Source organism: Brassica napus, chromosome A5 (genome assembly GCF_020379485.1).
Source record: "Brassica napus cultivar Da-Ae chromosome A5, Da-Ae, whole genome shotgun sequence".
Classification (NCBI taxonomy): domain Eukaryota; kingdom Viridiplantae; phylum Streptophyta; class Magnoliopsida; order Brassicales; family Brassicaceae; genus Brassica; species Brassica napus.
The window spans coordinates 20252423-20270874 of record NC_063438.1 but is presented as its reverse complement, the minus strand read 5'-3'; the positions used below and the strand labels follow the sequence as shown (position 1 = coordinate 20270874).

Genomic DNA, 18452 nt, shown 5'->3' with positions numbered 1-18452 from the left:
ATATCAAATAATTGAAAGTTTCTAAGTTATATTAAGTCTTAAGTAGTGTTGAGGATAATTCATCCATGAAGTCAATATTTCTATTTGGAGTATGACGTATTTTTTCTTATTTTCATGATTTTCGTCATCGGGCTCATACTTTCCTATTTTCCTATATTGTTCTTGATTTATTGTATTACTTTATGTTTCAAATATATTATTGATCAAGAAAATAAAAATATAATGTAGTTATTCAGAAATCAATGAGAATAAAAATAATCATGCATTATTTTGGAGGGGGGGAGAAGTATGAGCCGGATGACAGAAATCATGAAAATAGGAAAAAGTGCGTCATACTCTAAATAGAAAGATTGACTTCATGGATGAATTATCTCGACATTACTTAAGACTTAATATAACTTAGAAACTTTCAATTATTTCATATTTGACGATGACGATATAAACACACAAATTTTTTATATCACTATTTCCAAATATCAAATAATTTAATATTTCAAAGTTATAATAAGTTGTAAGTAGTGTTAAAAATTATTAATTTAAGATGTATAAATTAATATACAAATATATTAATGTATTAAAATTTATAAATTAGTTTTAAAGGCTTATAAATCTTAAAAAAATGTATAAATGATAATAAATAATTTAATAACATTTAATGACTTTTAGTGATAAAACCCCTCAACTAAAGATGAATCGTGAAAAAAACCCTCAACTAAAAATCGAGTAAAATAAACCCTCAACTTATAAACCGTTAAGATATGTCACCCTCCATCACGGTTTTTTAAACGGAGGGTAACATATTATAATGGAATTAAAGTTAATGGTTTATTTCACAGGATTTTTAGTTGAGAGTTTTTTTTACGATTCATCTTTAGTTGAGGGGTTTAATTACTAAAAACCCTTAATATAACCATAACTTTACAACACATATCTTTCCCTCCCTCTCTCTCTCACTCTCACCTTCCCTCCCTCTCTTTCTCACTCTAACTCCCTCGATCCCTCTCCCTCTCCCTCTCCCTCTCCCTCTCCCTCGTTTGATTTGTTGTCTTTTATTATATAAATTGTTCTATTTGCAAATAGAAAACATAATAGTATTACTAGATTTTGACCCGTGCTTTGAAAGCGCGGGATAACTTTGCGTTTAAAAAATTATTTATAAAATGAAAAATATAGTAAACATTTGAAATTTGATATTTTAGTTTGACGTTTATAATTGAGAGTTTATTTACTTCAATGTCTCATATTTTAATTCAGTTCATTATTTTAATTTATGTTTTAGTAAAAAACATTAAATATAATATTAAAATTTATATTATTTATAAATCTTTAATCTGTCATATACTTCTAAGACCATTAAATATTTATAAACCTTTGGTATATATTAATTATTAAATATGACTTACATTCCCATCTACAAAAATAATCACTAAATTCCGCTACTTTAAACTTTTGATAAGAAAGTGAAGTGTCATTTTTTAGTTTCGTTACAGATGTTAAAATTGGCTATCCTACGTGGACACCCTCCCATGGTTTATATTTGCTTTTTAGTATTGTATTGATTTTACAGTTACCATAAGAAAATAATGCACTAGTAAAAAGATAATATATACAGTAAAAACTTTATAAATTAATACTCAATAAATTAGTAAATTTTATCGCTTCTGAAATGAACCAGTTCAGAAATGATACAAATCGCTAAGATAATAAGATAACAATTTTTAGATAAAATCCTATACATACACATAATCTCACTAAATCATAAATTAATAATATATATACAAACAATATAATTACAAATAAAAAATTTTATTTGTTTGTTTTATATTTACAACTGAAGTATCTCTATATTTTACTTATACTTTAAACTAACCTCATTTTTTTTTGGAAATTGGTTTTGCCAATGGGTAGACACTAAAACTTATTAAAGTATATGGGTGGACACTAAAACAAGAATTTGTCAATGGGTGGACACTTTGGGCCTAAGAAAAAAGGAGCCAATAAAAAGAGTTTTAAATTTTTTTTTGTCATCAACATAAACAGACTCATATTGACTCTGTAAACCAAACGGGTGACTCCGCATCCATGTGAACGACGTAAGACAGTTGACTCCTGACACAGCGACACAGCGTGCTAGGCTATCCGTCTTTGAATTTTGCGTTTGTGGTACATGAATGATCATTGAGCTGGGGAAGCTTTCTTTCAGGATCTTGATATCTTCTAAATAACTTGCAAAAACTGGTCATTCTTCTGGTTCCGAAATCATCTTCACCAATTGAGAATAATCCGTTGCAAATGTAACCTGAAGCTGACGTAAGTTCCCATATTAGCGCTTCCACCTCCGTGTGAAGTGGAGAGAGACTAGCCCTGATATTTCTTGCCCCCATAAAACCATCAAAACCTTCTAGAGTACTATACCAACATTGTCCGGAGAAAATGTCATTTTCTTTCCAAGAACCATATGTAAAACACCAGCGTCCTGGGATTAACGGTAGGGTCGTAACCTCTGCAGATTGTACTGCCCTCTGGGTGTTCATCACATGTGCCTCCGCCTAAAGTGTTGATTCGGTTTCCGCCAATTTGAGTGTTTCCCTGAGATCCATGTCCAAATTACTAAATACTAGTTGGAAAAAATAGCTGGATTTGATGAGATCTTTGATAACGCCAAACCTGAAGTGCTGGAGGGCATTCAAAGAACAATACATGATTTATCGACTCGTCTGAAGCTCCACAACGTACACAACATATGTCCCCTTCTATTCCCCTTGCACGCAGATTCTTCTTAACTGATATAGATCCTGACACCAATTACCATAAAAAGAGTTTTAGTTAGTTTTGTTGAAGTAGCGACAATTTTTTTGAGTAAGGTTTAATGGTCTTTTTAAAACTTGTTTCTTACAAAACCTTTCTCTAAATTAGCAATTCACCATAGCCAATATGTCATTTTTAGATTATTGATCTATGATCTTTATATATTGTTATTATTCTATATTTTTGTGTTCACACAATTTTCTTCTGAAAAACTGCGAAAAATCACTTTAGTTATGATACAATTTATATTTTGTCTCTATAAGTGTTTCTCCACATCAAACGTTCTTATATTTCGTTTTAATCATTGACGTACTGTATATGATTTAGTGTACAGTGAATGGTCTAACTGAATTTAAACGTTTTTCTAATTTCAGGTTCACTCATTTCCTTGGAAATTCATATTACAAGGTAATATTTTCTGGTTATTTGATATTTAGCTTAAATTATGACTGAGAATTACTTATCGGGATATCAAAAAAGAAAAAGAAAACAAATTAGCAGAATTGTTTATAAAATCTCAGAAAGGTTCTATGGATAAATTTGTAATATGAGAAAATGCTAATAAAAATCATGAACCTGCTAGTAAGAGGATAATAGTACTGAATCAAATGATCATTTGAGCGGGCATGATAATGTGTTAGACGAATCTAATGTTGAAGGCTTGAATGTTCATGAACAAAAAAAGGCTCATTCATTGATATATATGATCCTAGGCATTGGAATAATCTTGATAATAACATGGAAGATTTGTTAGTTGAAAAGAGGTTTAAAAAATAAATGAATCTTGTGTTTCCCTTATATAAGAGCTCTAGATGGTTTTCATATGCTTATGATTCTAAGTTGAGTAATGGGGAAATTAGTGACAGAAATTGGTTGGTTTACTCTAAACATGAGGACATATGTTGCTGTTTTTGTGGCAAGTTTTTTTAAATCTAATGTTTTCTTAAGTTCGTTAGCTAATGATAAATCAAAAGAATGGAAGCATCTCAGTGAGATAATTAAATACCATGATAAAAAAAAGTATATCATATGACTAACATGAAAACTTGGAATGTATTAAAATTTAGAATGGAGAAAATTTGAGGAGTGATAAAGGAGTACAAAAAAATTACAAAAGCAAAAGAGCGTTGGAGGCTTATTTTAATTAGAATAATTGTTGAAGTGAACTTTCTTGCTAAACGGAATTTCGAAATTAGAGGAAAAATGAAAAACTTTATCAAGATAACAATGATAATTTCTTAAGCTCTATTGAGATGATTACAGAACTTGACTTGGTAATTCAAACTCATAATAGACACATTCAAAGTCTAGAAATTCGTCATCATTATTTGGGTAATAATATTCTGAATGAGCTTATTTTTCTTTTAGCTCATAATGTTCAAATTTCCTTTGTATAAGTCATTAAAGAGGAAATTATTTTTTTTGTCATTCTTGATTGTACACCGGATGCGAGCCACCAAGAACAAATGACTCTAGTAGTAATATGTGAATCTGTAAAATAAAATAAAAAAGTACAAGAGTATTTCTTAGAGTTTTTCATATAGTAGATGACACATCCAGACTAGGAATATTTGAAAATTATTAGATTCTCTAAAGTCTCTTACTATTAATGTTGGTAATGTGGGTGATCAATGTTATAATGGTGGTTCCAATATGGAAAGGAAAACATCAAGGTGTTCAGAAAATAATTTGTTGATATAAATCTAAAAGCATTGTACATATTGTGTGATTGTCATAGTCTTAATCTTGTTGTTAGTGATGTGGCTTATTCATGTGTAAAAGCTATTTCATTCTTTGGAAATTTGCAGTGTATATGTATATGACTTGTTTAATTTCTTGTTCTACAAAGAGATTGAAGATTTAATTTGACAATGTTCTTTTTAGAGTGAAATCTTTATACAGTACTCCTAGGAAGAGTCTCAATCAAAAGTCTCAACGCAATTAGATTTCAAGCTCCACAAGTCAGTTTTATTTGAACTATTTTAATCATGTCATTTGAAAATTTTGAATTGTTACTTGGCATGGTTCTTTGGTATGAAATTATGTTTGCTATTAATTCTATACTCTCTACAATGCCCATAGAGGAAGTGCTTCGTTTATTCGGTGAGTAAGAACTTACAAGCTAAATCTATATGCATTGATAATGCTTTGAAACAATTAGAAGGTGTAGTTTAATTCTGTTTTTGGGGAAGTATAGACATGAAGGGTTTACTTTTAGATTAAGTATAACTCAATGTATTTCTCATGATATGGATGTTGATCATGTATTTACATAAATGTTAAATCCTTTGAAAAAAAAAACAGTTCGAACAAACTCAGTTACATGAAAAAAAAATTACTAAAGTGTGAAGATGATTTTAGAGTTAATTATTTTTAATTGACATGGAAATAATTTGAGTCAAGAACATATTTGATCAAATGATGAATTTTAAAAGTGTTTTTGGTTTTTTATTTGATTTGAGAATATTAAAAGCATTCGATGAAAGTGAAGTATGAGAACATTTTTTCATAGTAGTTGATATTTCTCAAATTAACCTAGAGCAATCTTTTCTCTCAAATAAGATATCGAATTGTAGTACTAAGAGATCAAATCCACATGGAGCGTGATCACACAACAAACTATAAAAAATCAAGATTAAGCTAGGCAAGTAATTATCAAAGCCTTAAATAGCAATAAGTAAGTAAATATTCGGTTGTAAGATATTGGGATGAAAGCTAGACTTAGGATGTCAGGCAATCATAATTATCAGTTATAGATGCTAAGGGTGTGTGATGAACCGATCTAGAACTCGAATGCAATAGTAAAATATCCAGCTCTTGCTGCGAGTCTAATCAGATCTTTAATCCAATATTCTAGCTCTCGCGTAAGAATAAGGAGCGATTGTCGATCGATACTATATTGTTTCGATCGATACCTATTTAAACAGGCATTAATGCCTAATCGATTTGTTCACCTGATGATTAAACCAGCTCTCGCATGCGCCTAACAACCTAGCTCAGCAGGATTATTATCACGTAATGAACTCACTTGTGTGGTTGTCTATTATCCTATGTTCAGGGTTCTAGTTACCTATTGTAGAACACAAGGAGTTAAATCAATTCTAGGAAGGATCTCATAAATTATCCTACCAGTTCTATGTATCAATATTTCATCGAAACCTTAATAAAACCCTAAATCCAACATGATGATTACTTCGACATAATTAAACAATACATAAATAATAACTGAACGAAATTGCATAAATAGAATAAAGTAAGAGATATCGGAGTTCTAATACAAATTTCTGAATAAGTCTTTGATCTTCTCTCCAAAAACTAATAAAACTAAAAGCTCTGTGAATATGTGTAAGGGGGTTTGTAAGATGTGTGTTTTGGGTAGACAAAACCAAAAACTATAAATATTAGGTATACAATCCGCCAGGAGCAATCTTGTAATATGTGGAAATTTTGGGCTTGAGTCGGCTTGAAACAAGTCGGGCCGTCTACTTGCGCGGATGTAGAACGACACCAAGGAAGAGGTGTCGATCGACACTTTTCTGAATGTCAGCTCTGTCTTCTAGTTTCTTGAGCAGCTGCGAGTTTCCTCATCTATAAGCTCTAAAATGCTCAATAATCTCCACATTGCTCCAAAACATATTTATATCTGAAAATACTCTAAATAGAGACTCTAAAAATAACTTATACTATGGCTAAATACTGTAAATCATTTTTATTCTGAATTGAGAATCTTGTAAATTACTTTACGTGTTGTGTTTATAAAACCTAGCGAAGTTTTTGACTTAGTTAAAAGTGTGGGTTGTTATCAAAATATTTTATTTATCGCATTCTTTTGACCAGTCCTGTGAATGTAGGTTAAAGCTATGGAAAAATTATTTGGGAAAATTAGAAAAAGAGATACTTTGAACTTTTGTTTTCCTTTTAGGATTTCTGTTTTTTTTTGTCATTTTGGACATGTTTTACCCTTTTATAATGGGAAAAATAGTAAACTAAATTTTAAAATAAAAAAATATTAAAATTATTAGAAACATAAGTATGACTATCCAAATGTTTAATTTTATTTTTTAAATAGTGATATCATATTTTTTATATGTCCTACTTAAGCATAGAATACTCATTCTAGCCATGTGCTTAGTTTAGAAATAGGATTCTAAATAATATATATTGATCTATCTTTGTTATAAACCGCAAACAAAAATTTCTTATATATTCTACCTTCGCTTAGTTCGTTGTTTGTATTCTGGCAAAATATTGATAGTATGTATACCTAAAGATTGATTACAACTTCTAGTAATAACTCTACGTTTAACTTTTTCTTATTTATCTGCCATAACTAATTCTAACTATTACTTAGTGATAAGCATAGGGAAGAATAGATTTTCCACCCATTATTAATCGTTTTAATCTACATAGGGTACTATAAAGTTTGGTAAATCTATATTTCTAATTTTCTATATATATATATATATATATTTTTTTTAATTGCTATATATATAATTACGGTTACTATAGTGTTATCATGAGAATGACAATTATTTCGTTGATTAACAACCCCATCCTATTCTCTTTTTTTTTCGGTTCCTGATCAGGTTTCCCTTTCTTATGTAGTTATGTTGAATCATAGTGTAAACTGAAGGATATATATAAGAATGCTGATACTGTTCTTCACTATGTTATATCTGAGTTCGCAAAAACATTAGCGGTGAGTAAATCTCATTCATGTTCCGTTCGAATGATTGTCCTTCCATGTTAAAATCTTGTTTGATTCACAATGTGTTTTACTGAGATGCGACTGTTTTTCTCGAGTAATATTGGATAAACAAAGAAACTAGCAATGTACTTATAACTTATTCAATAGTTTAAGATGTTTTTTGGTATCAACACTAGCCATTGACAGTCAAGTCTTTTGTTCACGATGCTTGTTCCTTTTGGTAAATGATATTTTGTTCCTTTGTTCAATAGTTCTAACGGTCATATTTCCACTAAATTTAAAGAAATAAAACTTGAAAGAACCCTTATTTATTCCTTTGTTCATGAACACATTCTTTGTTTTTGTATCAGATAAGATTATTTAACTTTTGTTCATCAATCCATTAGCTAATCTTGCCCTTAGATCTTTCCTCAATATTTTCCCGGATGGAGCTTTAGGAATGCAGTCAGTGAAGAACACCATCTTAATGCGCTTGTAGTGAACCACCTATACAGATCATCACACCAATATTTAATAAGACATCTTAAGTTTTCACCAGTTTGTGTTTCCCATGTTGAAGACCGGAAGTGAAATCTCAAAATGTTACCTGTTTGTTGATATAACTCGTGACATCATCTTCAGTTAGCTGTGACCCTTCTGATCTAACCACAAACACTACCGGAACCTCACCAGCTATTTCATCCTTCATTCTGAACATGAAATTATTAGAAGGTACACACATTTAGAGTTCCGTATGCTTCAATTTGGAAAAATGAAATATCATTAAAAGATACACGCATTTAAACTCACGCGACAACAGCAACATCCTCAATAAAAGGATGAGAAATAAGCAATGCTTCAAGCTCAGCTGGAGCCACTTGATAGCCTTTGAATTTGATTAGTTCCTTCAAACGATCAACAATGAAGATCTCATCATCGTCATCCACAAACCCAATATCTCCTGTGTGTAGCCACCCGTCTTTATCTATGGTTTGTGCAGTAGCTTGCGGATCATTCAAATAACCTAAGAAGACCACACCATTTATTTTCTATCAAAGTATTCTTCCAAGGGAGAAAAAAGAATACTAACAGGAATCATTAAACTTTGTTTTACCCTTCATAAGTTGATCGCCTCGGATGCAGATTTCGCCTGGCTTGTTGTGTGGTAAGGAGAGTCCAGTAATGGTATCGACCACTTTCATCTCGGCGTTCCTGATCACAGTCCCACACGAACCAGACTTGATTTTAAACGGGTTCTTTGCAAATGCCAACGACTTAGCCACTGTTCCCATTTCAGTCATTCCATAACTCTGAAATGTGTTTTTGTTTTTGTCATTACCAAAATTTAAGAAATGAAAACATTTGAATTCCTTTCCCCACCATTGTAGCACCCCATTATTTATTATTGGTAAACTAATATTTTAAAATTTAATAAACTAAAATGGTTCTAGAATTTTTTAATATACTAGTGTTTATGTACAAATAGTTGAATAACATTGTAGTGAATATTACGATAGCTATAAATAATCAATGGAAATGTAATATTCTACCCCAAGCATTTACTCTTGGTAGATGAATTTTAAAGATTTCTGAAATTTAGAAATTCTGTTTATTGGATTATGGATTTTAAGAGCTTAATTAGTAGAAGTATTTGTTACTGATTTAAAGATTTTTGAATTTCATTCCAAATCATGTCTTATTCAATTTTTTTTTTTTAGTTTTCACTGATTTTGCAATTCTATTGAATTCTCTTATTATAGAGATATAATGTTAAAGAAAATTTTACTCATTAGATTCAACTTTAGAAATACTATTTATACTTATAAAAATTTAAAGTCTATGTAACAAAAAAGTACACACAGACACAAAATGTTATATTATTCAAAAAAAGAGAGTGAAAATAAAAGTAACAGTCATAAAAAACTGGTGCCAGAACAATTCGAGATAATATAATCTATAATCATGAGAAATTCCTATATTGATTTTGAATAAAATTATTTTATATGAATAAAGATCATGGAAACACAGAAGCAAAAAATCAAGTAAGATAGGAAAATTGCCACGAATAACACATTCATAGTACTACTTTTCATGTTTACACTAACAATTTTTATCATCACTTTTAATGAAAGGTAAAATACAATTATACCATTAGGGTTAACTAATATAGACTTAGGGTTTAGAGTTGAGGGGTGGGGTAAGGTTTTTGGAATTTGAAATTTAAGATTCTAATAAATATATAAATAAATACTTAAAAAATATATAAATTTTTTTAAAAAAATAGTTTCAAACATAATTTTCGTTTTTTTTAAAATAAATTTGAAAAAAATAAAAAAAAATTGAAAAAAAAACTTTCCAAAAAAATTATAAAAAAGTTCGAATTTGAAAAAGTATAATTCGAAAACACAAAAAAAAAGTTTACTTTATTTTCTTTTTTTATTTTTTATTTTTTTATTTAAATAGTGATTTATTATATATATAATAACAAGGGCATAAGAGTCTTTTGCCACTTAATGAAGAAAATATTTTTGAAAATATCTTTTTAATGGTGGTAAAAATGAAAAGTGGTACCATAAATATGGTAAACATGTAATTTCCCCAGTAAGATAACACAAAACGTTAAAAAAACATTTTTTTTTTGACAGCAAGAAAATTTACAGACTCATAAAGACTTCGTAAACCAAGGTGGTAACCTGTAGCCATGTGTATGACGAACGACGGTTGTATCCTATCACTGCGTGCCAAGCGATCCGCCATTTTATTGTCCGTCCTCGATACATGAATAATTTCTGAATTGGTAAAACTTCTTCTCAAAAGCTTGATATCCTCCATGTAACTTCCAAATGCTGGCAATTCCTCTGGTTCCGAAACCATCTTCACCAGTTGAGAACAATCCGTTGCAAACGTAACCTGATACTGTCTTAAATTTTTCATACATTCCATTGCCCAAATCAGTGCCTCTATGTCCGCATGAAGAGGTGATAAACTTGCCCTTACATTCCTTGCCCCTAACAGTCCATCAAACCCTGGAAGGGTACTGAGCCAACCTTGACCTGAAAAACCATATTTATCCTTCCAAGAACCATCCGTAAAACACCATCTGCATGTGGTCACTAAGGGCAATCTGAACTGAACTTCAGGAGCGACCCTTGGATTATTGATATGCTGAGCTTCAGTCCAAAGTCTTGACTATAATTCTGCTAATTTTAGCGTCTCTCTCGGTTCAACATCAATATTACTGAAAACCTTATTATTCCGGCCCTTACAAATATACCATAATATCCATGCAAACTGATGATCCTCCATTTTTGGGTTAACTCTCCAAAACAAATGATCCATATTAGTAAAAAGAGAACCAGTTGGAAAAATATTTGGATTTGATGGAATCTTAGATAGTGCCCACACTTGCCGTGCCGGAGAACATTCAAGGAAAACAAGATTAACTGTTTCCTCTGGATTTCCACACCGTGCACAAATTGTGTCTCCTTGTATCCCTCTGGATTTTAAATTCTTTGTCACTGCTATACAACATGTTATCAACTGCCATATAAAATGCCGTAACTTTAGAGGACACTTCACTTTCCAACAAAATGTCTTAAGTATATCCACATTGGGACCATAATACTCTGGTGGTTTTTTCTTGTCAGGATGAATCCTTTCTACTTGATACCCTGATTGTACCGAATATTTTCCATTATTAGTGAAATGCCAACCATTCCTATCTTCTATCTTATTTCTACTCAGAGGAATAACTTCAATCAACTTTGCATCATTGGACTCCATCATTGGGCTCCACCAATACCAAAAAAACATTATTGAAAACATAAAAAACTACTAATACCAAATAACAGTATTTTATGTAAAATAATTTGGGAACTCTTTTAAAAATGTATATATTTACTTTAGAAAGATAAATTCTCAGAAATAAAAAATATATATATAAAATACCATTTTCAAAGTACCACTTTTCATGTTTACACTAACCACTTTTATTCTCACCTTTAATGAAGAGAAAAGACATTTATAACCTTTTGATTAACTTTGACAAAAAAAAAATATGGTTAACTAATCTAAACTTAAAACCTAACTCTAAACCCTAAACCATGAAACATCAACTCTAAACCCTAAACCCCAAAACATTAACTCTAAACCCTAACAAACTATATAATACATGTATAAAATTAAGATTTTTCTATATACAATAATAATATATTTTCTAAAATGAATAAAAGTAAAAAAAATATTGTTAAGGAAATCAAGCTTTGAAAAACATATCAGAGTTTAACATAAATTAAATACAAAATAACTTTCAAATATGTTGTTTCATGCATATATTAATTTGTTTAATAACTAAGCAAATACAATAAGAAGCAACAAATACATATGACGGTTTTAAACAATTGATTAACTACAACGTATAAAATATAAAATTATTAAATTATTGTATTTGAAATAGTTATAAAAATATTTAAATATATCGCTAACTTTTTTAAAAATGTATGCTACTTATAATCTAAAATAAATATCTACGTATTTAAGAAATGAATTTGCTTATGTGTCATGTTCTCTATTATTTTAAGTATTTGACTTATTATATAATTAAAATAAAATTTATATTAATAATATTTGATTATGTTTTATAATACATTGTTACCTAATTGGTTATAAATTAATATGATAAATTATCAAAAAAAATTAAAATTTTTAAATAAGATAATTCTTATATAGATATTTTGTTATTATCTGGAAAGTAATATTTCTATTATAAAAGATACATAGAAAAATTTATAATTAAATATTAATCAATCAAAAAGTGATTTTTGTTTATGTGTCATGTTTTGCATGATTTTAGGTATTTTTGCTTATTATATAATTAAACATTTTATATTAATAATATTAGATGATAAGTTATATTGGCTAATTGATTATAAACTAATATGATAAAATCATAAAAATAAAAACATATTTTTGTTAAAAAAAAGGTAATTGTTATATATATATATATATATATATTGTTGCTATCTGGAAATATTATATTGTTAAAAATAAATCAAAACTATTTGTATAAAATATTTTATAAAATATTTCTAATATATAAGTGCTTTACAATTTTATCACATCAATAAACATGATTTTAGGTATTTGACTTATTATATAATTAAAAAGAATTTTATATTAATAATATTAGATTATATTTTCTATTACCTAATTGATTATAAATTAATATTATAAATTATAAAAATAGAAGAATATTTTTTAAAAAAAAATTAGATAATTTTTATATATGTATTTTGTTGCTATCTTGAAAATAAACATATTTAAGATAAATTAATATTTATAAATATATATTAATCAATCAAAAATTAATTTTGTTTATGTGTCATGTTTTCCGTGATTTTAGGTACTTTTTCTTGTTATATAATTAAAAGAATTGTATATTAATAATATTAGATTATAAGTTATATTAGCTAATTGATTATAATCTACTATGATCAAAATCATCAAAATAATGACATATGTTTTAAAAAATATTATAATTTGTATATATATATATATATATGTAATATATATATATATATTATTGTTATCTGAAAATAATATTTTATTATAAAATATTAAGATATAGAACAATTTCTAATTAAATATTAATCAATCAAAAATATTTGTGATATATAAGTGCTTTTAAAAGTTTATCACAATAATAAACATATATATTCAGATGAAAATATTTATCATCAATATATATATTCATGTTTTATTTAACCTTTTTAAAAAAAATAAAAAAATTATTTACTATATTGGTTTTTAAATTAATAAGAAATAAAGTAATTATATTCGTAAGAAAATCGGTACACATAGTTTTATTATATTTCAAAAGAAATTAATATAAGTATGAATATTCAGAGTTCGGTGACACCATGATCTGGACAATTCTAAAGCTTGATTTGGTGAATTACTAAATCGTTTCTTAATTATTTATACCATGTGCATGGTTGCTGTGTATATACATAAAAAAATCCATTTGACTGAGGAAACAAATCTTCACACCTACTCATAACTACCACATGACCCGTATCATATGAAATCTATTCAAATCAAGAATCATTACTAAATCTCAATTCTCGAATCTCAACAATTACTCAATCTTAATTTCATTACTCAGTCAAATTTCTCGAACTTCGATAATTTGTAGGGTCCGTGCACTAAAATTAATGACCAAATTTTAAAATAATTGTAAAAGTGAGAGCATCATTAATTAAACTGACCTGACCAAATATGGCATTGGGAAGCTTGAGACGCACTGCATCTTCAAGCTCCTTCGCCAATGCACCTGAGCCTGAAAACATCATTCTCACCGAGCTCAGGTCGTACGTCTCCGTATCCGGAGACTTAACGAACGCTAGAACCACCGGTGGGGCCATCGGAACCACTGTGACCTTATACTTCTGAATCATCTCCATCACCTTATTCAACTCGAACCTAGGCAGAATCAAGAACGCCGCACCGGCCCTCATCGCCGAAAGCATCAGTGAGTTGTGCGCGTAAGTGTGGAACATTGGGAGAAAACATATGATGACGTCATCTCCGGTGAAGTTGAGATGAGGGTTTTCTCCGTCGACTTTCTGAGCAGTACTCGTAACTACTCCCTTGTGAGTAATCATGACTCCCTTTGGAAGTCCCGTGGTCCCGGAGGAGTACGGCATTAACACCGTATCCTCCGGTGAGATCTCCGGTTTAGGAAGCTCTGTCTCGTCAGCTTGCGTCAGTTCCGTGAAACTTACGCAACCGTCAGGTAACGGAACGTCGTCGGGTACGCAAACAATCAAAACGTTTTCAAGGTTTTTTAGCTTATCGACGTAACATGGCTTTGTAATGATCATCTTCGCGCCGGAGGCTTGTGCCTGTTTTGCGATCTCCGGTTGGGTGAATAACGGATTCGCGGGCGTAGATATGGCCCCGAGGTAAGCTGCAGCGAGGAAAGAGTGAGCAAACTCCGGCGAGTTTGGGAGAAGGAGCATGACAGTGTCACCATGGCGGATCCCGAGCCGGTAGAGTCCTGCAGCGATACTCCTTAAAGTGATTTGTACGTCGGCGTAGGTGAAGATACGTCCTGTGCCACCGTCGATGAGACATGTGGCGGTGGAATCGCCGCCTCCGTCGCCGGAGAATTTCTGGAAGAGGTAATCGGTGAGAGGAAGGTGGTTAGGGATGGAGATATCAGGAAGTTTGGATCGGAAAATGAAATCTTGAGATGGTTCTTGATTCTTTGCTAGAGAAAGTGTTTCTTGTTGTTGTAGGAGCGCCATTTTTGTGGAGATTCTAAACAAAAACAAAGATAAGGACTTTACTCTCGAACCTGAATTGTAACTTTTGTTATTTTACGTTTGATTGGGTTTTATAATGGTTGAGTCCAGTTTTACGGATTAGAAAACTCCTAATGATAAGGTTTTGCAATTATGTGAACCATAAAACCCTTCTTCAAAAAAAAAAAAATGTGAACCATGACCGTCGTGTCTTTTCATGGATCCGAAACGTGGAACATGAGCTGCGTTACTAACTACCAAAGTTACTGAAGAAACCAATTATCAATTAAAAATTTAAAACATATAATGCATAATGTATTACAAAATATATTAAAAAGCAAATTTCTCAAAAAACCCATAAAATATGATTTTTTTTTACCAATAGAGCACCCAAAAAGAAAAATGATCATAATATACTTTATTAAATATGTAAACGATTATTTTATTCTGGTAGTTATAAATACATGAATATATATAAATAAATAATAAAATAAAGAAATATGATTTTTTATTTTCGAAAAATATGTTTTACAATTTGAATTTTTTTTTACCTTTTTGAAAACCTTTTTCAATCTTTTATTTTTGAAATCTAAAAATTCTTTTTGAAACTATTTTTAAAATTATTATTTTAAATTTTAAGTATTAATTTTTTTTTTTTAATTTTAAACTTCTTCTCTCCAGAACTCCATCTTTCAAATCTAAACTGAGAGTTTAGATTAGTTAACTTAGAAATATAAATTTTTTTACTTCTTTAGTAAAATTTATTTAGATTATTTTGATCCTTGAATGCTTATAAAAAGATTTTTTTTAATGCTATCTTAGAAAATTTCTCTAAATTAATCATTAAGTTTATGGTAAAGTAAATAATGATTGTAGACTTTTGAAACATCTTAATACCTTATCTGCAAGATTATATTTAAGGCAAAGTACTAGAGAAATAGCTCAGTCTTGGATGCAATATAGCAACAATAAGAACAATCGATTTGGTTGGTTTTCTATACTTTGGGAGTGGAACTCCTTCAAAAGGGAAACTATCACAATATCCGTGATGGGGAACACACTGATGTTTACAACGAAAATTGGATACCAACAACACTTCTTCGACCTGCTCACTCATTCGAAATCTAAAAGTTGGAAACTACCAATTTAGCCAAAGCTCAAGCATTTTCTGTGTAGAATAGTTTCAAATGCAATTGGAACTACTACAAGACTAAACACATGGGGTATGCATATGGAGATTGTCCATTAATCTGCCCAGCATCTCCCTATTTCAGCCTTCAGCTTGAAACAAACTTATGGAGCCTCATCAATGCATCCAGCAATGAATTATTTACATTGAATGATCGTCTCCATAAATTATGGTTGCTATGGAAGATTTGGAAATCAAGAAACAACTTGTTCTTATATATTAACTAGATTTTGATCTGCGATTTCATGATACATGATTATTTTTATTTACAAAATGTTATCTAATAGAAATTATAACTGCATCTTTAATTTATTTAATTTTTAAACCGTATATTTATATTCTTGAGAAAATATACAGCAAAATTTTATTAGATAAAAATCTTAGAAAATCTATATAAATTTCTTAGAATATTTTTGGTAAACGTTGTTTTGCTTCTCCAATTTCTTGGACAATTATTGATTAATATTTTACCGTTATGTTATCTATATTATTAAAACTGAAGTACATTTTGGTATTGTTTGGAAACATGGATAGCAATACTAATGAGGGGTAAGCATTCTTATGTGCCTACGCTGAGGGTGGGTGTCGGAATGGGTAGTCCGAGTGCTTGGTGCAGCACGATGGTTGGGTTGAGGTCCGATGGCCGGACTGTCTCCGGTGACTTTTCTGGCGGATCATTTTGCTCCTAACATCAAAATTTTGCGCTTATGTGGACATGTCCTGGTTTCATCCCTCTTCCAACTGCTCTTTTGATTACATCTCGAGAGTGGTTGGAAAGATTGATGTTAGTGGGGAAATTGAACGTGCAGCATATGAGTGGTGATTGGATAGCTAGTGTTTGTATGTTTTGTGCTCCCGCACCCAATTACAGACCAATTATCCTTCTAAGTTTCTTCACTAGCATAGTTATGCTTGTTGAACTGATTAGGGGCATGTGTTGTGTACCCATCTAGAAGGAATTGTTAAGCTTTGCTTAAAATGTTGTTTGCGGCATATCCTTCAGTGGGGGAAGTCGTGAACACATAAGAAATTATGCATCGTCCGCAAAGGTGAATAACCTATTTACTGAGATCTCAGCTGCAGAAAGGTTATTGCGGTGACTTGAAGAAATTATGTCTTGCTAAGCACGTTTGTCTCCGGACAAAAGATGACGGTCAAGTCCTCGTTTGTTCCCACTTTTCTTGTGTTTGCGGGAATACAACATGTTCTTGCCGTGATTTATGACTGCTAAATGGTTGATCCTTCCAGTAGTCATATGCTTGTCTTAAAGATTAAACCATGCATGTGTAAGTATAAACGAATTCAGACTGTGAAATTACAAATGACTCATTAAATCAGTTATAGTTTGTTTGATGGTAACTACTACTCGGATAACCGTAGTAATTCTATAACTAATACATGCAACAAACCCCAAGTTCTGACAAAGATGCATTTAATAGATAAAAGGTCGACGCGGGCTCTACCCGTTTCTCTGATGATTAATGATAACTCGACGGATCGCATGGCCTTAGTGTTGGCGACGCATCATTCAAACTTCTGCCCTATCAACTTTCAATAGTAGGATAGTAGCCTACCATGGTGGTAACGGGTGACGGAGAATTAGGGTTCGATTCCGGAGAGGAAGCTTGAGAAACGGCTACCACATCCAATGAAGGCAGCAGGCATGCAAATTATCCAATCCTGACACGGAGAGATAGAGACAATAAATAATAATACCGGGCTGTTCGAGTCTGGTAATTAGAATAAATACAATCTAAATCCCTTAACGAGGATTCATTGGAGGGCAAGTCTGGTGCCATCAGCCGCGGTAATTCTAGCTCCAATAGCGTATATTTAAGTTGTTGCAGTTAAAAAGCTCATAGTTGAACATTGCGATGGGTCGCCCGGTCTGCCTTCGGTGAGCACCGGTCGGCTTGTCCCTTCTGTCGGCGATACACTCATGGCCTTAACTGGCCAGGTCGTGCCTCCGGCACAGATACTTTGAAGAAACTAGAGTGCTCAAAGCAATCTTACGCTTTGTATACATTAGCATGGGATAATACCATATGATTTTGATTCTATTGTGTTGGCCTTTGGGATCAGAGTAATGATTAACAGGGATAGCCGGGGACATTCATATTTCATAGTCAGAGGTGAATTTCTTGGATTTATGAAAAACGAACAACTACGAAAGCATTTACCAAAGATGTTTTCATTAATCATGAACAAAATTTGGGGACTCGAAGACGATCAGATATCGTCCTAGTCTCAACCATAAACGATGCCGACCACGAATCAGCGGATGTTGCTTTTAGGACTCCGTTGACACCTTATGAAAAATCAAAGTTTTTGGGTTACGGAAAGAGTATGTTCGGAAGGCAGAAACTTAAAGGAATTGACAGAACAGCCAATGATGACTGTAGTTTAAAAACATTTCTAGCTGATATGTGATGTGTTATTGTTAGGTGAACCCAACAAAAATAAT

At 31.0% G+C, this 18452-nt stretch overlaps 1 protein-coding gene across 1 annotated transcript; it reads right to left on the bottom strand.

The window, feature by feature from the left end:
* Positions 1 to 7802: 7802 nt before the first annotated feature.
* Positions 7803 to 14942, bottom strand: LOC125608797 (4-coumarate--CoA ligase 4-like). The gene is made up of 5 exons (XM_048779301.1): positions 13762 to 14942; positions 8610 to 8805; positions 8306 to 8519; positions 8103 to 8205; positions 7803 to 8002 (listed from the first exon to the last, which is right to left on the bottom strand). The coding sequence occupies exons 1-5, from the start codon at positions 14800 to 14802 to the stop codon at positions 7877 to 7879; spliced, it is 1680 nt and encodes a 559-aa protein (XP_048635258.1). The 5' UTR covers positions 14803 to 14942; the 3' UTR covers positions 7803 to 7876.
* Positions 14943 to 18452: the final 3510 nt, after the last annotated feature.